This window comes from Telopea speciosissima, chromosome 9 (genome assembly GCF_018873765.1).
Source record: "Telopea speciosissima isolate NSW1024214 ecotype Mountain lineage chromosome 9, Tspe_v1, whole genome shotgun sequence".
Classification (NCBI taxonomy): Eukaryota; Viridiplantae; Streptophyta; class Magnoliopsida; order Proteales; family Proteaceae; genus Telopea; species Telopea speciosissima.
In genome coordinates this window covers 22,204,769-22,225,002 of record NC_057924.1, presented here as the reverse complement: position 1 = coordinate 22,225,002, position 20,234 = coordinate 22,204,769, and the positions used below count along the sequence as shown (strand labels likewise).

Here is a 20,234-nt window from a genome sequence, read left to right as displayed (position 1 = left end):
ATGTGAGCGAGTGTGTGATAAAAATCCGGTAAATCTACTCAGATGCACCTATATCAACAAGAAATGCCACTTTGTGCAACATAAGTATACATTGCAAAACCAACACACCTCTGCACCCTCATGCACCCCTGGACAAAGATACTCAAATGCATCAGCCCCAACCAAAGGACTCTAGTTTCAAAACTAAAATCACATGAGCTTGGTTGTAACCTATTCCTTTCTCCCTCAGGGTGATTAAACCAGACCAACATACCTTCAGCCAAAACAGTTTCCTATTTTTAATTCAAAAACTCCATTACACCATCATAATAGTTGGTGGTAGGCAATTTATGCGTGCTCATACATGATCATCCGCAAGCAAAACCAAAAATTTCATTAGGAATGCACATACGAGAGCGGGTTTATGATGTATAATCCATAACTTCATTGGAGATCACAACTATAGTATATGATACTGAGGCGATCGGCTTGTAATATGGAGACAACTACATGAAACTCATAACCACATTTACATTCCACTATTCTCACGGCAACATCCAGCCAAAAAAATTTATGTTAGCCAGAGTTGAGAGAGAGGTTTCCCCTTATAACAGGTGGTAACACAATCCACTGCAAGTTCTCTTAGCTGTTTCTCTATATCCTCTATGGGAAGGCAAGTATCAACAATCTGCAATTGAAACAAAAAAATGTGAGATAACCTAAAGGGGGGGTAAATAGATTATCACTAGTTTAATATTAACCTTTTTAAATTTTTTTTTATTAAAACAGAATAAATGTAAATAAATGCTCAGAGAGAAGAAGACATAGGATTTATAGAGGTTCGGCCAACCCAACCTACATCCACTCCTCTCAACTTTGAGAGAATTTCACTAGTATCTTCATTTTAGTACAATAAGTGGGAAGAACACTTTTACAATCTTTTTCACAGGATAAGAGAATCCTAATCTTTTTCACAAGACAAGAGAATCCTAAGCTTTTAAAGATAAGATGATCCTTGTACTAATCTAAATACAGTCTAGATTAATACACCAATGCTTTCTCAAGTCAAAAGCATAAACAAATACAATAAAAAAATGTAAGAATTACCTAGGTAAGAAGTGTGGCATGTACTCCTTGCAAGTGTCCAATGATATGAAATGAATGCAAATGGACTTTGACCTTCTTTAGAACTTCTACGCAAGCTTGTGAAGGTCTTGAGTATTTATATCAACCTTGAATGATCTTAAAGGAGACAAGTAGACTTCAATCAATAGAGCTCTAGAATAACTTTTTACTTCTCACAAATATAGTATTTTGGACTGTAATGGATGATTGAAAAGGTATGACATGTGACATATTCTCTATTTATAGGCTCATTAAAAGCTTTAAAGACATGTGCAAAATGTGCTCTAACGGATCTATTTTTTATCCATCCGATCGACCTGAAGAATGATCCGGTCGACTAGATAATATAGCCGTTGGAGCATTATTTGTCCTACCGATTGTCCAACCGGTTGGTGTTGGGCGACTGGTTGGGGAACCGGTTGGCTGCTGGAACTAAGTGGGTGAAAAAGCCTCTATAAACGGTCGACCGATTGGATAGATCGTTTGGTCTTTTAAGGCATTTTGTCAACCTGTCTCTAATGGACTTTGGTCCAATCCTTTCTCAATCTGTGCTAAGGACTTCCAGGGTCATTAAGTCACTTCCTAAAGTCTCTAAGTATGCATGAATGATACTATATGCAAGTTTCATTATAATTCATGCAATATAATGTGCATTGAGGTGTGTGCTTCTAATAAGTCTTCAGTTTTCAGCTTCAACTTGATTTCTTCGAGTGATGTTCTTCAATCTTCAAAAGATCTTTTCAAGATCTTCTTTGCTTGAAATCTTGATCTTCCAAGCATTATCTTGAACATCCTTGTGTTATATGTCTTTTCAGTCTTGGCTTGATCTTCTCTATTTCATCATCAAACCTGTTGACATATTAATATAGAATGGCTTGTGCCAATTTGTTTGTTATCATCAAAACAATCATGGAGGGAGGGAAGTGTTTTCCCAACAAAAAAGATCTTACCAAGGAAGAATACTCAAAGATGTTATTCATAAATGAAATTCATGGATTGACATGCAAGTCGGATTGTTTAAATTATGGGCAAAAGATCCACACACTATCTGTGTGTGGATTGTTTTGTACGTGCTCTCATAGAAAGTGCCGTCCCCACACATGTATTTGTTTTATTTCATCTAATTTGAAAATGTGGGCTCCACATGGATGATATACCCTTTTCAAAAAACTAATTGGTGCAGCAAGCAGATTCCTTCCCACGCTGGCAGTATGGGAAACCCTCTCCCTTATGTTATTGTTAAAAATTAATGGAAAAATCAACCGAGCAGAACCAAAGACAAACTTCTAATAGATAAAGTTATAGGAGGTGTGGCATGCGAGGCAACCCAAACAGCTTAACTACTATAATTGTCAGGTCTGCAATAGTAAAAGATGATACCTTCCCCTAGAGATTGAATATGCACCAGCAACACTGATAGGAGGGTACAATGGAAGGCAAACCGAACTACTTGGCCACCTAAGGAGTAAGGGTCTGCTTTTGAGATAACTCTAAGTCTCCAACTAGTCATTGACTATAACCAATAGTAATTAGACTCTAGGCTATCAATAAGCACACCTCAGAGCTATTGTGATGTTCTTTTTATCTTCTAATCGAAATGGAGTTTGTTATGCATCTCCTAGCTTTTGACCAAGATTAAAAATCTAAAGCGATAAATTTTTTAAGCATACGCCACATTTCAATAATAAAAGGGCCTATATCTTTTAACAGATGCAGGTCCTGGGTGACACCATAGAGGCACTAACCGTAGAAGCAATAATGGAAGTCAAGCTTAAAGCTAACATCTGATTTTTCCTTTTTCTCAATAGGAGGTTGCTAATTGAAACCAAAGATCTTACCTTCCATGTAGCATCATGAAGGATCTGATAGTGTTGAGCAACTTTCCTCTGGAACTCCAACTGCTCATATCTCTCACCTCCATAACCTCCTCTCTCCGCTGCTTTCTGAAAGAATTCCAATCATAAAATAAAATAACTCCAATATTTTTTCAATAGAAGTATGCTCAAATGAAAAGATGTAAAGAACTGAAAGTTTTGTAAGGGGAGTCACACGACATCAAAACATTACAATAACAGAATGGCTAACATTAGATAGCCCCAGTTAAGGAGTGCTAGCGCTAAGGCAGCAGAGCTTATGACACTCGATCCTGACACACAATACACCAGGTCCCGCTGCTTTATGGTGTGGGGCCTACTGCATTACATGGCTGGATCAACAGTTGTAACTTATGACTTTCACTTTATTAAAAAATCACTGTTGCCATCTCCTATCTATCGATGAGATCACAAGTTAAACAATCAGACTGCCAACAGGTAAGTGGAAACCTAGTAAAGCTGCTAACAATTCTTTTTACAAAACAACATGACGTAAAACGAATACTTTAAAACACTGGGTAAAGGGCATACAATAGGGGCTTCTTTTGGATTTTTCTCAACTAGATTACTTCAGAATCCCCATAAAACAATCGTCATTGCTTTCAAGTCAAGCAAATTCTTGGTCTCAAAGATCTGACTATCTGGTTCCAATACTCAGACTATTTATTCCTCATAAGTCATCCCAAAGAATAACAGTAATAATGGCATTTACCAAGTACCTCTGGTGGTGTGTCAAGGTACACCACTAGGTCTGGAGCCAGCAACCCTGCCTCAGGAGCCTGAAAGAAAACCAGGGGGAGGAGGAATTTACAATATCAGACAACAAAAGAAGCTTTATGACCATAAAGGTCTATGGGTAAAAGATTTCACCTTACACCATTCTATATTGAGTCCTTTGGCAGATGAGAAAGCTACCCCAGAGTAAGAGTAACGATCGACAATAAGTGTGGTTCCACTCCTTAGTTTAGTCTCCATCAATGACCTGCAAACATTTCACTGTTGGCTAAATAATATTTTATGTCCAATGGTGCTTCTCAACCATTACAATTCATTCATAGTTGCAGACAGCCTTGGAAAATTTTAGGGGTCATGGATATCTTTTTCTGTACACGCATATATATATATATATACAGATAAATTTACTAATTATTGAATTGGACACTAGTGGTAGCAGCTGCTGACTTCATTTATCCCTTTTTAAAATAAAATAATCTTCAGTGTCAAGTTCTGAAATGTATCAATTGTATTTTAGTCCTTTGACTTTTCAATACAAGATGTCATTTTTTTTATTCCTAATTTAGGTGATTTCTATTATTATAAGTTAAAATCTATTCAGTATTTCTTTATAAGGAAATTTTCACCATGCCATATACAGTGGCCCTTTCTGTTTGTCCTCAGTTTGTAATGTTTTTAGCTTTATTCAAACTCCAATCCTATCAATGTCTATGGATCCCAGGTTGGCAAGTTTTTTATAGATCAATTATATCTTAATTTTAAATAGGGAAAGAGAACTCTGTCCGGGAGTGTGGCCTATGCCAACACTCCCATGAGTCTATCTCTTTCCTCCCCATATGAAAAGACACCGCTTCCCATCTTGTTTTGAGGAAAGAGATAGGAGTGCTGAAGTAGGCCACACTCCCGGACAGAGAACTACCTCCCTTTTAAATATATTTACAACTTTTCAAGGGTCCATAACTTCCACATTTTTTTACAATTGTAGTTGATGCCGATGATGATGGTATACCAGTGGCGAATATATCTTCCTTCTTAATAAATATATATTCCTTTGAAAATCCCAAGTAAAACAATGCCGTTTATAGACTGTGTGTTTTGATTCTTGAGGTTGAAACTACCATATAGTTAAGAATTGAAACCAAACCATGAACGACCTTTTGATCATAAATTGAAGAAATTCATATTGAGTGGCTCACTGCTATTGTTGTTGCCTGCTTCAACTTGCTATATGTGCACATATTGTATTATGTGCATATGTGCACATACCTGGTCTATTGCTGTTGTCTGCTTCGACTTGCTATATGTACACATATAGTATTATCTGCATATGTGCACATATCTGGGCCAACAGACGTGAACCTAAAAAAGATCACAGGATCCGAAGTTTTTAATACTCAGCAGTGATAGTGATTACTGGTGTTCCAATAAAATCATACGAAGTGGACTAATTTAACTTTGAAACAGATTGTTACAACCTTTTTATCCTAAAAGCTAGAACTGTTAAGGGAAACAACAATATATATCACGCCCCTCCTGGCATGTGTAGCCTGTATACACACAGCCCTGCACGTGGCACACACTCACCATTAAGCACCAATCACCAGTCGCCCAAATTTTAAATTCTTCTGTGATGTACTGATGTAGGGAGATTTGGTGACAAAGAATGGGCTTTGGTTCTGCAGATTCATATACAAGCAAGTTGGGAACAATAAGAACTATGCTGAATCTGTCCAGGGAATGGGATTTGGTTCTGCAGATTCATATACAACCATACAAGCAAGTTGGAACAATAAGGGCACCGCTTGATAACCTTACCTGGTGTTTCTGTTCTGGAAGTGTGCTGCAAAACACCAAAACATTTTTTTGTTTTGCAACACATTTTTTTTCATTTTCTTCGCTGAGAAACTGTTTTTTACCTGCTTGGTAAACCTGTTCTAGAAATTTGTTCCCAAGAGACTCCCTCTGCAATTTCTTATCCTCTTGCCTGCTTCTCCCAACTCCAAAATAAGCCCCAAAATGGCATTGGCTCGCCCAATTTCTCCCAAAACACACACCCACCACCCTCCTACACTTCAACTTCCTCCCTCCTCCACCTTCATCTCTCAAACCCTTCAACAACAACAACAGAAACCAGAACCCAACTCCTCCTTGCACCAACCTTTTTTATTTTTTGCACACCTCTTGCTAATCAAAGCATCTGCAAGTGTTCTATGAACCATCAAAGTGTTTGTAAAAAAGATGAAATGAAGGATCCATTTCAATTTCCAAGGAGAATGGATTAATCCAAATAGTTCTTCTCCTTCTCTATCTCTACTCCATATAGGGGAAGTCAAAAACAGAAAACCCAATTCAAATTGAAATGGATGTTAAAATGGATCAATGACATGGACAATGATCATTCATACCTTCTCCACGGTTTCATCTCCGATTCTCCTCCGTCACTTCCACCTCTTTCCACCACTTAACACCACCCTCAACTCCAACTCCGCCACTCCTGCAACCGCCGGCAACATTCATACCTTAACCTCCTCGTCTTAATACGCTTCAGCTCCTTCAAGAACTACACAGACCTGAAGCGTCAGGCCTACCTGGACAACACGGAATCAGGTGGAGAAGCTGGAAAGGAAAGCGTGAACCTTGACAGGTTCTTCGAAGATGTGGCCCTGAACGCTCCAATGCCGCTCATTGAAATCTCCCTGGTTGTGGCCCTAGCTCTGGCTCCTCTGCAGATCGTACTTGAACATCTGTCGTTGCTTGGTTGGGGAAAAAACTCAAAGACATGATGGAAACAAACAAATTTCTCTGCGATTCAGGCCTTGAAGGCAAAGCAAAACCGATTTTGGGTATTTTTAGAACCCTAGATTAGATTGAAGAAGAAGTTGCAAGGCAGATTACACTTGGTAAGACACTGTCGAGCGGAGAGGATAGTTGCAGGTGACGTTCGATGGCGGTAGTAGATTTCTCGAGTGACGATGGTGAGTTACAACTTCTCTGTGAAGCTCTTGAGGATCGCAAGAGAAAAACGGAAAAGAAGAGAGAAGCAGAGAGAAGCATAAAACGAAGCCGAAGGTACGCTGAACTGAAGAAGACAAACTTGTCAGAGAGTTGTTTGAAGAGAGGTTAGGTTTTGGGGGGTTTGGGTAATCGATTTTATCGGGCACACTTTTGGTCCAAATGTGCTAAGCAATGCAGAACATGTTGGACATGTTCGGTAAAAAGTCTTCTGGGGATTAGTAATTATGATTTATCCACCAGAGAACAATTTAGATAACAGTGTTTATCAAGCACTTTTTAGGTGTTTTTGTGTTTCTCAGAATAAAAAAACACCAGAAACTGATTCTGGGAAGGTTATCAAGCGGTGCCAAGATCTATGACGAATCTGTCCAGGCAGGTTTCTTTGCTTATGATGGTTGATTGAAGCCTGAGGGGGGGGGGAGAAGGTGAGATCTGGTTCTGTGAATAAACTAGCAACAGGCTTTCCAGATAAAATGGTGGGTTGAGGCCAAAAGGTGAAGTCCATGCATGGAAGTTAGGAGAGAGCAGTAGAATCAGCAACATGGGACAAAGTTCACTGGTATAATTTCCATGCCAGTGACTAAATGACTGCTATGGGAAGTCCTTGATGGAAGAAACCAGTGTGGAACACATGACAGCAAATATGCATGCTTATAGATGAGTAACCATAAAAGTAACACACCTAATGCACAAAAAGTAATACACTTCATGCCTTCTATGCAATAAGAGATAGATATCATTCTGACCTCTTTTCCCAACGGTTTGCACTGAAAAGAACATGAATTGTTTGATCATCCAATTGTGATTTGTTGCAGAGGTAGGAAGATATCATTTGCCCAACACATGTGCTTCTGTCAGGAAACCGCCAAAGCTCAGCTGACATTCCTTCTCCCTCTAAGTAAGAGAGTAGTCTAGTAGATTGCAAAGTCTTCCCACTACGGTCCAGACCTTCTAGAACAATCAAGGCACCCCTGGAAATAACATGATGGCCATTCTCCATTTGAATTTTATTGAAAGATCTCCTGTTGGGATACTTCACGGGAAACTTCAATGACTTTGGTGATGCTAGTTGCCCAATATTTCTAAGAATAGAAACAATTGTTAAATAAAGGAAAGTTGCCTAATTAAATGAATTATAGGTCAAAATATACTGTGTACACCAACAGTAAAGCACTTGAAACAAAAGTTGCATGTATCGAATATGAGACATTTGATGAACCAAAATGATTGGAATCATGGTGGTGCAGTATGATATCTAACACTTGGATCTCACAAAGCTCATGGGCCCAAGGATAGATGGAAAAAAGATCTAAATATAGAATAAAGGAGTAACAATAGATTTCAGATCTAAAATCAGAAAAGAAGTAATTACAGAACAGTAGAATTCCAGATTCAGGAAGAACAGAACCGAATATAAAATCAGTTTATTTTCAGCTCTGCAACTTCCTGATGTAATAGAGATTACCAATCAGTGGAGTCTGAGTTACTGGTTCTGCAGGTTAGTACATGAGCAGACTGATAGGAGAAGCAAGAAGAAGAGAATGAAGGCAGCAGTGTTTCAGGACTAGGGAAAGAAAATTACCAGCTGATGGGGGAGGGAGAGAAAGAGGAGAGGAGAGAGAAAAAAAGAGAGAGTTCTCACATGCTTTCAATAAAATATTTGTATTTAAATACTGAACAATCAATGGGGGTTACATCACAATTATAAATTAAAACTCCTTAACCTGTCATGACACTGATTAATTAAATGGACAACTTAATAAGAATAACTACTAGATAGAGTACTTGATTAGTTATAAGTAGTAAGCACTGAAACTGTTAAATTGATGCAATTAGGAGTGAAGAATGAAGCCTGGTTTGGTCTTATATGATTTGAACTTGTTTTGTCAAGGCTAAATTATTAGGTCTAGGGGATGGGAAGCACAAATTTTCTTTATTTTAGGATTTATTAAATTATACAACTGAGGTGCACTCATGGTGACCATGGAGGGCTGTGTTTTCTCTTTATAACTTCCTCTTCTCTTTCTGATATCTCTCCTATTTTATTCTCTTTTATCAAATTCTACTATTCATAGCACTGCCAACAGTCCCATAAAGTACCTCATTCCCTATTCTTTCCTTTATATCTTCCATTTCTTAACATCCTAATCAGTCCTAAATGTTTCCCACTACCTCTACCTCCAAATTCAGCCCCAGAAATATGAGACCCTAACCCTTTCCTACATTAGGCCTTAATCATTAAAATCTTGTGGCAATTCTGCAAATAGGTAGAACTGGTGAGGGGTGTTGGCTTCTTAGAATTTGTATTTAATTAAGGTCTTATATATCTAGATCTAGATCTGTATAAAGTATTTACCTATATATATGCACAACGTCTGCAATATATATGCATAATGTATGCAATAGGATCACCAGATGTAGTCTGGTTTCATTTATGTATTTGGTGCATTTGTGATTGAAAAATAGAGGTTCTAAATCCTTTAGCTATGTCTAAATTGTAGTTCGTTTAGAACAGCAGTATTTAAAGTCTTTCAGATTATCTTAGTCAGAGTTTAAATGGGAGTGGAGAGGCTAGAGCCCAAGTGGGCGTCTATGTGTATATATCTGTAACATGTGTTATTTCAAAGCTTAATGAAACTCTAGAATTTCAGCAGTTTATGAGCTTTTAAAGTGTGATGAGGATGTGATTGCCTCAGAGTGTCTTCCTCTTATTCACTTTTCTTCCTTGGAGAATTTTTTTCGCCAATTTTTTCTATAAAACATTTCTGTTCACCATTTTAAAATGATAGTCAACAAAAATATCAAAAAGCACCGAAATGTTGACTAGCTTCAATTCCTCGACCTTCCCACCCAATCTAGAGCCCATTTGGCCAACTTGGTTCGGATAATGCAAGCTAGAAAGGATTATTTGTATATAAACTATGGTCGAAGTCTAACGCCCTAAATAGCTCACCAAACATTGTATTTTTCCAGCTTTACAACTGTTTTGAATCCCGTCACCCAACTAAATCCTAGACTAACCCCAGTTTCTAAAGCTCACCCCTTCTTAAACCCTTATCTCCGACTTGCATCTATTTGTCAAATAAAAACCCCTCTTATTCAAAACAAAGCAATTCCAATTGACTTGAAATTTGACCCAGACCTCTTATACCGTTCTTCACTTCCAAAACCCATATAGGAAAACTAGTTGCTTTCTGTAAGATCTTAACATCAAAATCTTTAGGAAATAAACCAGGGATGGAATAAGAGAGCAGCAAATTTATACATTCTGTAAGTTTTAAATGAAGCACATCAGTTTGGTTCCTAAGCATATATGTATGTGGATAAGAGGGTTTAGAGGGAATACTTACAAAGCACTCAAAATTCTGAAAGAGCATGCATGTGGCATATCCCAATTGACCTTGGAAAAAAATTAGGACAAGTAAGAAAACAACTATCAAAAAAGCATAATATAGACCGGACATGTAAAATGTTTAAAATCATCAAAGAAAATTCATATGTGCCTGATCAGCTGTCTGGAACACTTTTTCCACCATTTTCCTTTCTTAGTGGGCTACCCCCAGTACACCTGACCACATGGTGTACTTTTGGTTAATAAGTTAAGATTAATTGTGGAGCATATTTTTTGGATACACAGGTGTAACTTGTTCATTTTCCTCTCTTATTGATATCTTTGGTTGTCTATACTTTTCTCCCTCTTTATCATTGTCTAATGTCTAGCACCAAATAAATAAAATAACACAAAAACACATACCATGAGCAGAGCAGAGAACACTTTTTCTTATTAATTCCTCCACTTAAAATTTTCTCTCCTTCTGAGGCAGTTGCGCAAGACAACATTCATGAGAAACTGCTCTGGAATCTTAATCTATTAAAGGGTTCATAGTAGATCTTAGTATCTTACAAAAAATCACGCATATTAAAACCAATTCAACCACTAAGTTTCTCCTCAATTACTAGATCAATTGTCAGCTGCTTAAAAACAATTCTTGCAAAAGACAGCTTATCATGCGGGCCAACCAACTAACTCAATTACTAATACTGAAAAAGTAACAAAAACTTTACAAAAGCAGACCAGAAGCTCTAAACCAGGAAAAACAACAGAAAATTGCAAGTTACTACCCTGTCTTGGAATCAACAAGAACAACCACCGGACTGTGGCTGTGACTGTGATGCATGACCAGTGGTACACCGACCTTTTGTAATGTCTTGGTCACGACATCCGTCTCTCCCATAGCACTCACAACAAAACTACTGTAGAAACTTGGCCTGATATTTCAAAGCCACTAATTCCCCTAGTGTTATGGGAAACAAATATCACATGCATGGAAAACATGCACCAAAACAAGACTAATCTATCCACTACTGTAACAAGAAAAGGACAACAGTTCAATTTCAAAATGAAATTGTATTTGCTCTTGCTCTTTAATGAACACGTGGTTAATTATTTGATGGGCAAAGCAGTAATTTCATGTTAAAAATAAAACACCACCCCTCTTCTTTTTCTTCTCCTGATGGTCTCCCCACCACCATGGCCCCCCCACCATCACCACCACCACCGTCACTCTCTCCCAAAGAAATATAGAGAATTTATTTACAGAAATTGAACTATCAAATGGCTTTCTTATTCTTGAAATATTTAGGATTAATGAAAGCAAACAATTTCAATTTCTCAACTATAAAACTATTTGTTGATTATTTCATGAAATCAAAATCATACCAAAACAGCAACTGATGCTTAATTAATTTACATCCTCGAGTTTATTCTCTGTATCTTAGGGCATGTTTGGTCCATCAGATGGTGACATTAGTTCTTAAAAAAACAAATGAAAAGCTTTATGGCTTAGTTAAAAGTAGGTTACCTATCTTAAGGGTGGTGCCTCCAAGGAGTTCCATATAACTCAAAAGCAATGGGCCTCCACAACCATAAATGGATGAAAAAGAAGAGAACAGAAAGAAAAGGGTGGTTTAGGTTGTGGAAAATCTAAGGAAAGTTGAGATAAGCCCCTCACACTTTCAGGAAAAAGCATCATCTATCTATGAGAAAGAAAGAAAAAAAGTAGTTTTGTGAGTTAGGTCATAAAGAAAGTGACCCAAAAAGATGTTATAACTTAGGGCAATCATACAAAAACCTATCATCTTGATGTCCTGTGATGGTTCCATGAAATTCACAAGTCTTAGGAAATAATAATTCCTCTCTAAAACCAAACTGACAACTCCTGCCATTCCGGCTATTGAATTTGAAGACTGTAATTTCATCATGGCATCCGTACTAAGCCAACTACCTTTTTTTTTTTTTTATATGGAAACCAAGTCTAAGTACTTCAGTTATTGCATGTTTAGTAGATATGGGTCCATACTCCATACTCCTTTGAGCTTTGCTTAAAGAAAGTATTGAGAAGCTCATCTCCACAGAAATGGAAGTATTTCAATAGACAAACTTGCAGGTTTTTAGGACCCACCATTTCATGGTAGGTTGTAGATAATCCAGCCTAATGGGGTGGTATATGTTTCGCATTCTTTGTGCTGGTTGGAAGATTACAAAATGTTGCATTTCAAAAAGTAAGCATCAATCTAATTGTTGTTTAGAATTAACAGTGCAGCTGAACAACAATTTTTGGGGTGTTAATCACAATGGCTTGGAAGTCTCTTAAATTTCTATGTCAATTAAGAATTGGCCTACCCATTAACACTTAAAACAGAATTAAATTTTAGCTTCCAATATTTTGATTGATTTCTTTTTTCTCAACCAAGGAAGTTTTCACCTGCTTAGATGGCTCAACTTGGACCATTCATTGTAAAAATTTAAACAGAATTTCAATTAAAATTCTTTAGAACTGATAAAAAAAAGAAAAGAGTGGCCCATCCTTTCAAATCTAATCGTCAAATCTTTCAAGTAGCAGCTACAGAATAAGCAAATTTCATATTGTGGGAGCTAAGAGATAAGAATATCTACAAAGGAAACAAAACAAAAGAAACCCACTTGAATCCCACGCCATTCACAGAGCAATGCAACAACAGAGAGTCATACCTAAATTAAATAGTCGACTGTGTATGAGAGAGAGAGAGAGAGAGAAAGAAATCTATACCTTGCAAATATGTGGAAGAAACTCGATAATACATTTAGAGGGTAGCTGCCTCCTTCTTAGTGGGGATGCGCTTTCCTTGTTGCTTTCTTAGGTTTTGGCTTGAAGGCAGGCTTCGATTGCGGTAAGTGGATCAAGATGAAGAAGGCTCTCTAGATTGAGTCTGACCTTCCACGGTTTGACTAAGTCAATAAAAACAGAGGGAGCTGCGGTGAAGAATGCCGAGTTTACTTCGAACTAGGAGTCAGCCAGCATCCCGGCGGGTTTTGAACGACGATTCCATAGAGAAGAGGCGCGCGGGTAGCTCAGAGGTGGGGAAGCGAGATATAGAGAAGGGGGTTAGGGTTGGGGTTGAACAGAGGACGATCGAGGGTTCCAAGAGCGAGAGAAGAAAAGCCAGATAGATCGAGAGGGAGAGGGAGAGGGAGGGACAGAGAAGAGAGTGGGTCGTGGTTTAATTTCGTGCGCAATTTAGACAAACCGCGCGCGACAAGTTTAATTGGTTTCAAATTTATTTTACAATCACAAGTTTGAAATTTGAAAAGATTTACTTAATCCCGTAATTATTGTTTATAAGTTTCAAGAAAAAATTAAACTGATTTTACGAAAATACCCCCAACAGCAATTTTCTCAATCCTAAACAACCTAGATGTATTTGATCTATCTTCAGTACAATGGATCGTTCTCCTCTCAAGTTCCCTGCCCGGTCAGGTGCGCAGTTTCCTCTCATAGGGGGTGAAAATGACAACCTCACCCCTGCCCGAACACATTGCCCGAGTGGGGTGAGGTCATCATTCCCACCCCTCTTGTGAGAGGAACCTGCGCACCTGACTGGGTAGGGAACCTGAGAGGAGAAAAATTCGAGTACAACCGGCTTCATTGCGATTTATTTGGGTTTGAACTTTGAAGAAACTAGAATTTAATGAATGTACTGCTCAACCTATGGAGTGGAGACAGGTATGTCCTCTTGTGCTCCCCATTCAGTCCAAGATTCATCAAACAGCGACATCAGACTTCCCAAGTCGATGGAGACCCTGTAAGGTGATCGTAAGCGATTTTTTATCCTCTATTGTTCGTAATCCTGAATACACTTTAGCAGATTGATTACGTTTCTCATTCAAGGTTCAAAATCCAAGTATCGGATTTGGTACCGATTATAGCCGAAATCTTTCCGGATCTGGATCAGATAGGTACAAATCGGTCAGGATCGGTCAAAAAAACTCTCAAAATCGCTCAGAGTTAGTGGGTGTTGTGGTTTTAAGGGCTTATTCTAAAGTTTTGGGAACTGGTTTTAATCTGGATTGGAATCAAAAGGGACCAGTTCAGCCCTGATTTCGACTTCAAAATCCTTGATGGAGAGGGGAGTTGACAGTGTAGTGTAACCTCCACTATTAGCTTAGAGATACTTTTTTCCTTAGAGAAAATTTAAAAATAAAAAAATTAAAGATTCAAAATATATACCACGTACACTGTTTTTGTTTTCCTTGATGGTCTTCCAAAACGTTTGAATCCACAACATCCTGGTATTTGTTTGTGCAAAGGCAAGTATTGGAAGGAAAGTTAGGATGGATGGGTTTTGGGTTCTCTTTTATGAGTAAGCTTCCTTTTCCCTGGTTCCTTGGCCCATCGGTATTTATAACCATTCACACTCTCTTTAAGAGATATGTCTCAAGCATAGTTATCAAGGCATCGCCATAACGTTCAGGCGATATTATAAGGTTAAGGCGAATGGACACCTTATGATATGTCACAAAGGCGAGCGCTTTGGTCTCAAAGGCATCGCCTTAGGACGCCTAGTCTTCTGGACGGTCGCCTTAAGCTCTTTTCTTTTTTATTTGCTGTTTTAAATTTTTTTTATGCTGTTTAAGTTATTCTAATTGACATAATTTTGTTGGTTTTATGGTTTTGGTTCCATGCTTATCAAGCATGGAATCATAGGTTAAAAAAAAAAAAAAAAAAAAAAACCTATATCGATTTCACTCATGACTCACCGTATCACCCATAACCCTTTTGATCGAAAAGAAAAAAAAGAAAGGTAATTTACACATACCACCCCTGATGTTTGATGAAAATATAATTTTATCCCTTAATTTGGGAAAATTCTACGTACACCCTGAGATTTGCAAACGGTAACAAATAAGCCCATTCCGTCAGTTCATGATTAACAGTGTTAAAACCAAAAGATAAAGTTACAAAAATACCCCTTCTTGAAATAAAAAAAAAAAAACCCTGCAACTCATCTTCCCGTATCCTTGTGGGGAACAACATGGAAGCCATTAAAACTTGGGATTTCCAGTAAATTTACTAGAATTGAGTCAAACCATAGACCATCAACCATGGAGACATCAGAAGCAAACCCATTCAAAACTATGGAGAATGCAAGAATTTGTGGTTTCGAACTCCGAAACTCCACCCCATCTGTGGTTTCGATCGGTCTAATTGTCTAAAGCCCCACCCCATTTGTGGTTTCGAACTTCGAAACTCCACCCCATCTGTGGTTTCGATCTCCGAAACTCCATCCCTCTCTAACTTCGATTTCAAACACGTTTCTTGTTCTTGAGCTTAATCACTTGTTTCGGTGTTTTGGAGTTGAAAGAAATTTCTTGTTTCTTTTTCCCCACCTTCTATCAGCTACAGGTTTCGAGCTCGAATCCTATTCGATAATCTTCCTGTTTGGGTTTCGCATCCTTAAACTACCCTTCACGTCACTACTGACTTCTGCGGTTCTTGTGGTCTGGAAAAAAGAAGACACGTACATCAAAGAGGTTTGCTTGGAGGGATTCAAGTCATATGCCACGAGGACAGTAGTTCCAGGTTTTGATCCCTACTTCAATGCCATCACTGGACTCAACGGTTCGAGAAAGTCGAACATTCTTGATTCCATATGCTTTGTCTTGGGGATCACAAATCTGCAGCAGGTCCGGGCTTCGACTCTTCAGGAGCTTGTCTACAAGCAGGGTCAGGCTGGAATTACCAAAGCCACCGTCTCAATTGTGTTCGACAATTCTGATCGAAGACGAAGTCCTCTTGGATATGAAGATTGCCAAGAGATCATAGTCACGCGACAGGTAATGCGGGTTCTTCTGTTTTTCCGAAACTCCACCCCATCTGTGGTTTCGATCAAACCCTAACCCTAAACTCAGATTTGTTCGCCTGTAATGGGGCAATCTGTCGACCAGATCTTGAGTGAGATGGGCCAATTTGTTGGACTATCTCTACAATTTCAACCCTTGCCAAGATCTCGAAATCCCAAGTTTGAATGGCTTCCATGGTGTTCCCTATCAGGATACCTGCAATTCATCTTCCCTAAATCGGGGTATTTTTGTAATTTTACTTTTTGATTTTAACACTGTTAGTCATGAAAGAACGGAATGAGTTTAATTGTTAACGTTTGCAAACCTCAAGGGCGTACGTAGAATTTTCCAAAACTGGGGATAAAATTATCCTTTCGTCAAACTTCAGAGGTGGTATATATAAATTACCCAAATAATTAAAAAAAGAGAATCTGCGAAAGTGGGAAAGTGCGAAAGAGAAAAGGAGAAAGAAGCAGCGGCGACTCACGACTGTCGCGACTCCCTCAGACGTCACTCCTCAGTCCCTCTTAGTCTCAGAAGATTCCACCGGCGTCCGGCGAGGCGGCGACATCTCCAGCCTTGTAAGTATTGTGCTCTTTTTTTTTGTTCTTTTTTCCTTCTAAACCTAAACCCCTTCTAACCTCTCCACTCTCCATCTCCAGCGGTCTAGCCTCAACCTCCACCGGCGTCCAGCGAGGCGGCGACATCTCCAACCTACGGGTAGATTCTTTCAGGTATGTTTCTTCCTTCGCCTCCCTTTTTTTGTCCTTCTTCTTCGTCTGCTTCTCCTCCTCCTCTGTTTCTGGCTTCAATTTTTTTGTTTCTTTTTTTCTTCTTTCGGTGTCCTCTTCTTCTCCTTCTGGTTCCTGATTTCTTTTGGTTTTTTTTTTAATGCTTCTTCGGATACTTGAGTGGCTCCATCTGATGGCACCCTGGCATTCCTCGTTGAAACCTGGCTTCTGCTAGTGGTGGCCGGTGGGTTTAGCTGCTGCTGTAATTTCTGCGATTCAATGTAAATTATGCATTTCTTAGTATAATTTATGAAATGCATCTGTTATTATAAGTTATTCAATCTGTGATTATGTAACTATTTATTCTGTGATTATGTGAGTAAGTAATTATGTGATTCATTAATTTTTTAATTTTGTGATCATGTGATTCACTGATTTTGTAATTTTGTGATTATTCTATTTTGCAATTCCTTGATTATGTACTTCAATTCTTTCATATTTATTTAGTATATAAGTAGCATTATATAATAATTAATATGCTATTTGTGCCTAATAAAATGGTGATATAAAAAAAAAAGAACGCTAGAACGCCTTGTTCGCCAAGGCGACGCCTTTCGGCCACCCTATCGCCAAGACACTTAGGAAGGCCCTCAAACGCCATGGTTCCCTTGCCGCCTTGATAACTATGGTCTCAAGTTGGCCATCACTCTCCTTCCTGCAAAGCGTCGCACTGCCACACTATCATCTCCGCTGAAACCCCCCATCTCTCAATCCCCCCTGCTTTCATGTAAACCCAATACCCCAGCATCGCCCTCTGTTGCTTTGCATCCTATTTCCTAAATACCCGAACACTCTCCCAAATCGCAAACCTCAAAATCCAAATCGCATATCACAGAGTAATCTGTAAGGGGTTGTTTGTTTACGGGGACATCGGTGGGGGTGGGAAGGTGCTAATGTGGCACTCAAAATCCCACTCCAACTTTGTTTGGTAAAGCTGGGGTTTGAGGCTTCTCATTAAGTGTCTAAGCTCTCCCTCAACCTTTGGATTCCATGCCGCCTGAAACCCAATTAATCTACAAATTTCTCTAACTAAATGGTGTCTGAATACATCTTCATCAAATTCTTCAACTTTTTTAGGATATTCATTCTGCTGCCTATTATTATCAAACAAACCCAAAACCCTAAAATTATCCTCCTCATCTCCTTCTGTGCTTTCAATTTCATCATCTATTACTTCATCTTCATCAAAACCATATTGTCTAAACAACCCTTTACCGTTTTTCTATTCAATTCCTTCCTCCAATTCTTCCATGCCATAACTTTCCGCAGATAGGGCATAAATACCATGCCTTGAGTTGGAATTGGGATCAAGGGTACCGGAAGAAAATGATGAGGCAAATATGGTATGTTCATTCAGAATAGTTGGGGAAATGACACCATTAGTGAGTTTGTTGGGAAGCTCTGGACCATCAATGAATGCACACCAATGGATGAAAACCCTAGAATTATGAGAAATTTTATGTTCTCCTTGACGAACTTTTAAATTGGGGAACATAACAGCCATTCAGACCTAGTTTGGTTATATTTCTTCAAAATGATTCTGCATATAATTGAAATTTTCTGGTTTCGAATTAATTGGAGAGGTTCCATTCTTCTAATTGCATTTGTTAAATACATGTGATCTGCCTTTATTAAAACAACACCGCATTTAGGAAATCCATTTGCTAATTCTTTCTTGTTGAATGTCTCTTCAGGAGATATGTCTCAATCAGGGTTTAAATTATAAACCAATCAGCATTTCCTAATTAGGTTACTGCAGATGGACTTCAAGTAATTTAGAAGTTATCTTGAATTTGTTTGATTCTGCCATTCGTTCACTTGGAGCAGGGATGAGTTCATTGAGGTTATATGGACCTTCTTGAATACAACCCTTTTAGCACATCGGGCTTTAATTCCTTTGACATCACCACTTCATGCATCTCCCTTAGTAACAAATGGAACCATTTCTTGTACTCATCGCTATAAAGCTCCCTTTCATCTCATGTACCACATATCCCCAATGATTTTTACATCCCCATTATAACAAAGATCTAATTTATTTATATATCACAATTTCAAATTAAGTTAAAGTTTCACTGTAAATCCTTATCTGCTCTGCATCTTTTTCAGTTATTCCCAGATTGAGGATGTTATTTAGGTTATTGCAAGATTCTTTCTCTTAATCCGAAACAAACAGGTTGAATTATAAATTAATAAACCATTAGAAAAGTTCACAGCTTCCAATTGTCCTCTCAATTGTATCCTTACACCCTTTTATCCATCTTCTCCATCTCACACTGAAACCTTTCACTTTCAAAGAAAATTTAAAAAAATCCAAGGAAACATTGTCATATGCCTTTTCCAAATCAAGTTCAATAACCAAGCCTTTCTCACTCGAGCAATTTAATATCTTCCAGACACTCATTGGCCCATATATCCTACCAAGAATTTGTCTTTTCTGACAAAACTGCTTTATTTGAAAAAATCACACATTCTAACACTTCCCGAGTCTCCTAGACGAGTTTTGCAATGATTTTGAGCAAGCTAGAGATCAAGGTGATAGGTTTGAAATCTTTAGGGTTGTTGGCCCCTTGTTTTCTTGGGGATTAAAGTCTCAACCCCCCTCCCCTCATGAAATTCTATACTTTCAGTTAGTTATCTTTAATGAAAGCCCATAAATAAATCTGGACATGATAAGTTTTCAACTGCAACTAATGATTAATGCGCGATTCTTCAAACCCATGGTTAAAAAACAGAAACATAATCCATCAGCTTAGTACAATGCCAAAATATGATTTCCCATCCAGCAACAATCTACCTCTAACAACACACTGTATTACAGGAGAATGTCGTAAGCTAATATGCTAACCTCTGTCTTATTGTGAAAATATTGTTCGTGTAAGAATTTGTATTCAAGATACAAAGTTGTGATATGTTAATTGTTAGCAATTATCGATTATGGATAAATGAAGAATTAACTGATTAATGTGAACTTATTTCAGACAAACTTCTACCTTCCCATGACAGTTCATTCTTTAAAACTGCTAGAAGGAAGCGCCCCTGGATTTCAATGACTATCCTTGCACCCCACCCCCAGAAAAAGAAAAAAAAAATATATGCACTACATCGGGTGACATGAGAATTTATGATAAGCAAACTGAACATTCTCACACGTATAAAATCGTACCCATTAAGTGAGAACATCGTACCAAAATGCAAAAAATCCAAAAAAATGCATTTTCCTTATAACACTTCCAAGAAGGAAGGAAAATGAACTAAATAAGAGAATCTGTAGACCCTTACTTATCTCGATGACAAGACTTATAGCTCATTTAGAGTCCATTCTGTCCATTCAACACTTGAATATTCTCAGAAATGGGACAGAAATAGAAATAGAAATCATACCAAAGAGAGCCCAAGTCTCTCTTCCCCTAGGTACTTTCTTCTCTCCCCCTTATATTAAATCTCTCTTTCCCAAATTACTCTTTGAACATTATTCTGTTTATTAACTTTCTAGGAAAACAAATGGATCCTAGGATAAAAATTTCCACTGGAGACTAAGAAGTAAGAAAAATA

The 20,234-nt window shown here is 38.1% G+C and overlaps 1 protein-coding gene across 1 annotated transcript; it reads right to left on the bottom strand.

Annotated features, from left to right (window-relative positions):
* Nucleotides 1-400: 400 nt before the first annotated feature.
* On the bottom strand, nt 401-10,229 carry LOC122639328 (thymidylate kinase-like). The gene is made up of 6 exons (XM_043832150.1): nt 10,079-10,229; nt 7,475-7,810; nt 3,849-3,960; nt 3,698-3,757; nt 2,943-3,047; nt 401-667 (listed from the first exon to the last, which is right to left on the bottom strand). The coding sequence occupies exons 1-6, from the start codon at nt 10,114-10,116 to the stop codon at nt 551-553; spliced, it is 768 nt and encodes a 255-aa protein (XP_043688085.1). The 5' UTR covers nt 10,117-10,229; the 3' UTR covers nt 401-550.
* Nucleotides 10,230-20,234: the final 10,005 nt, after the last annotated feature.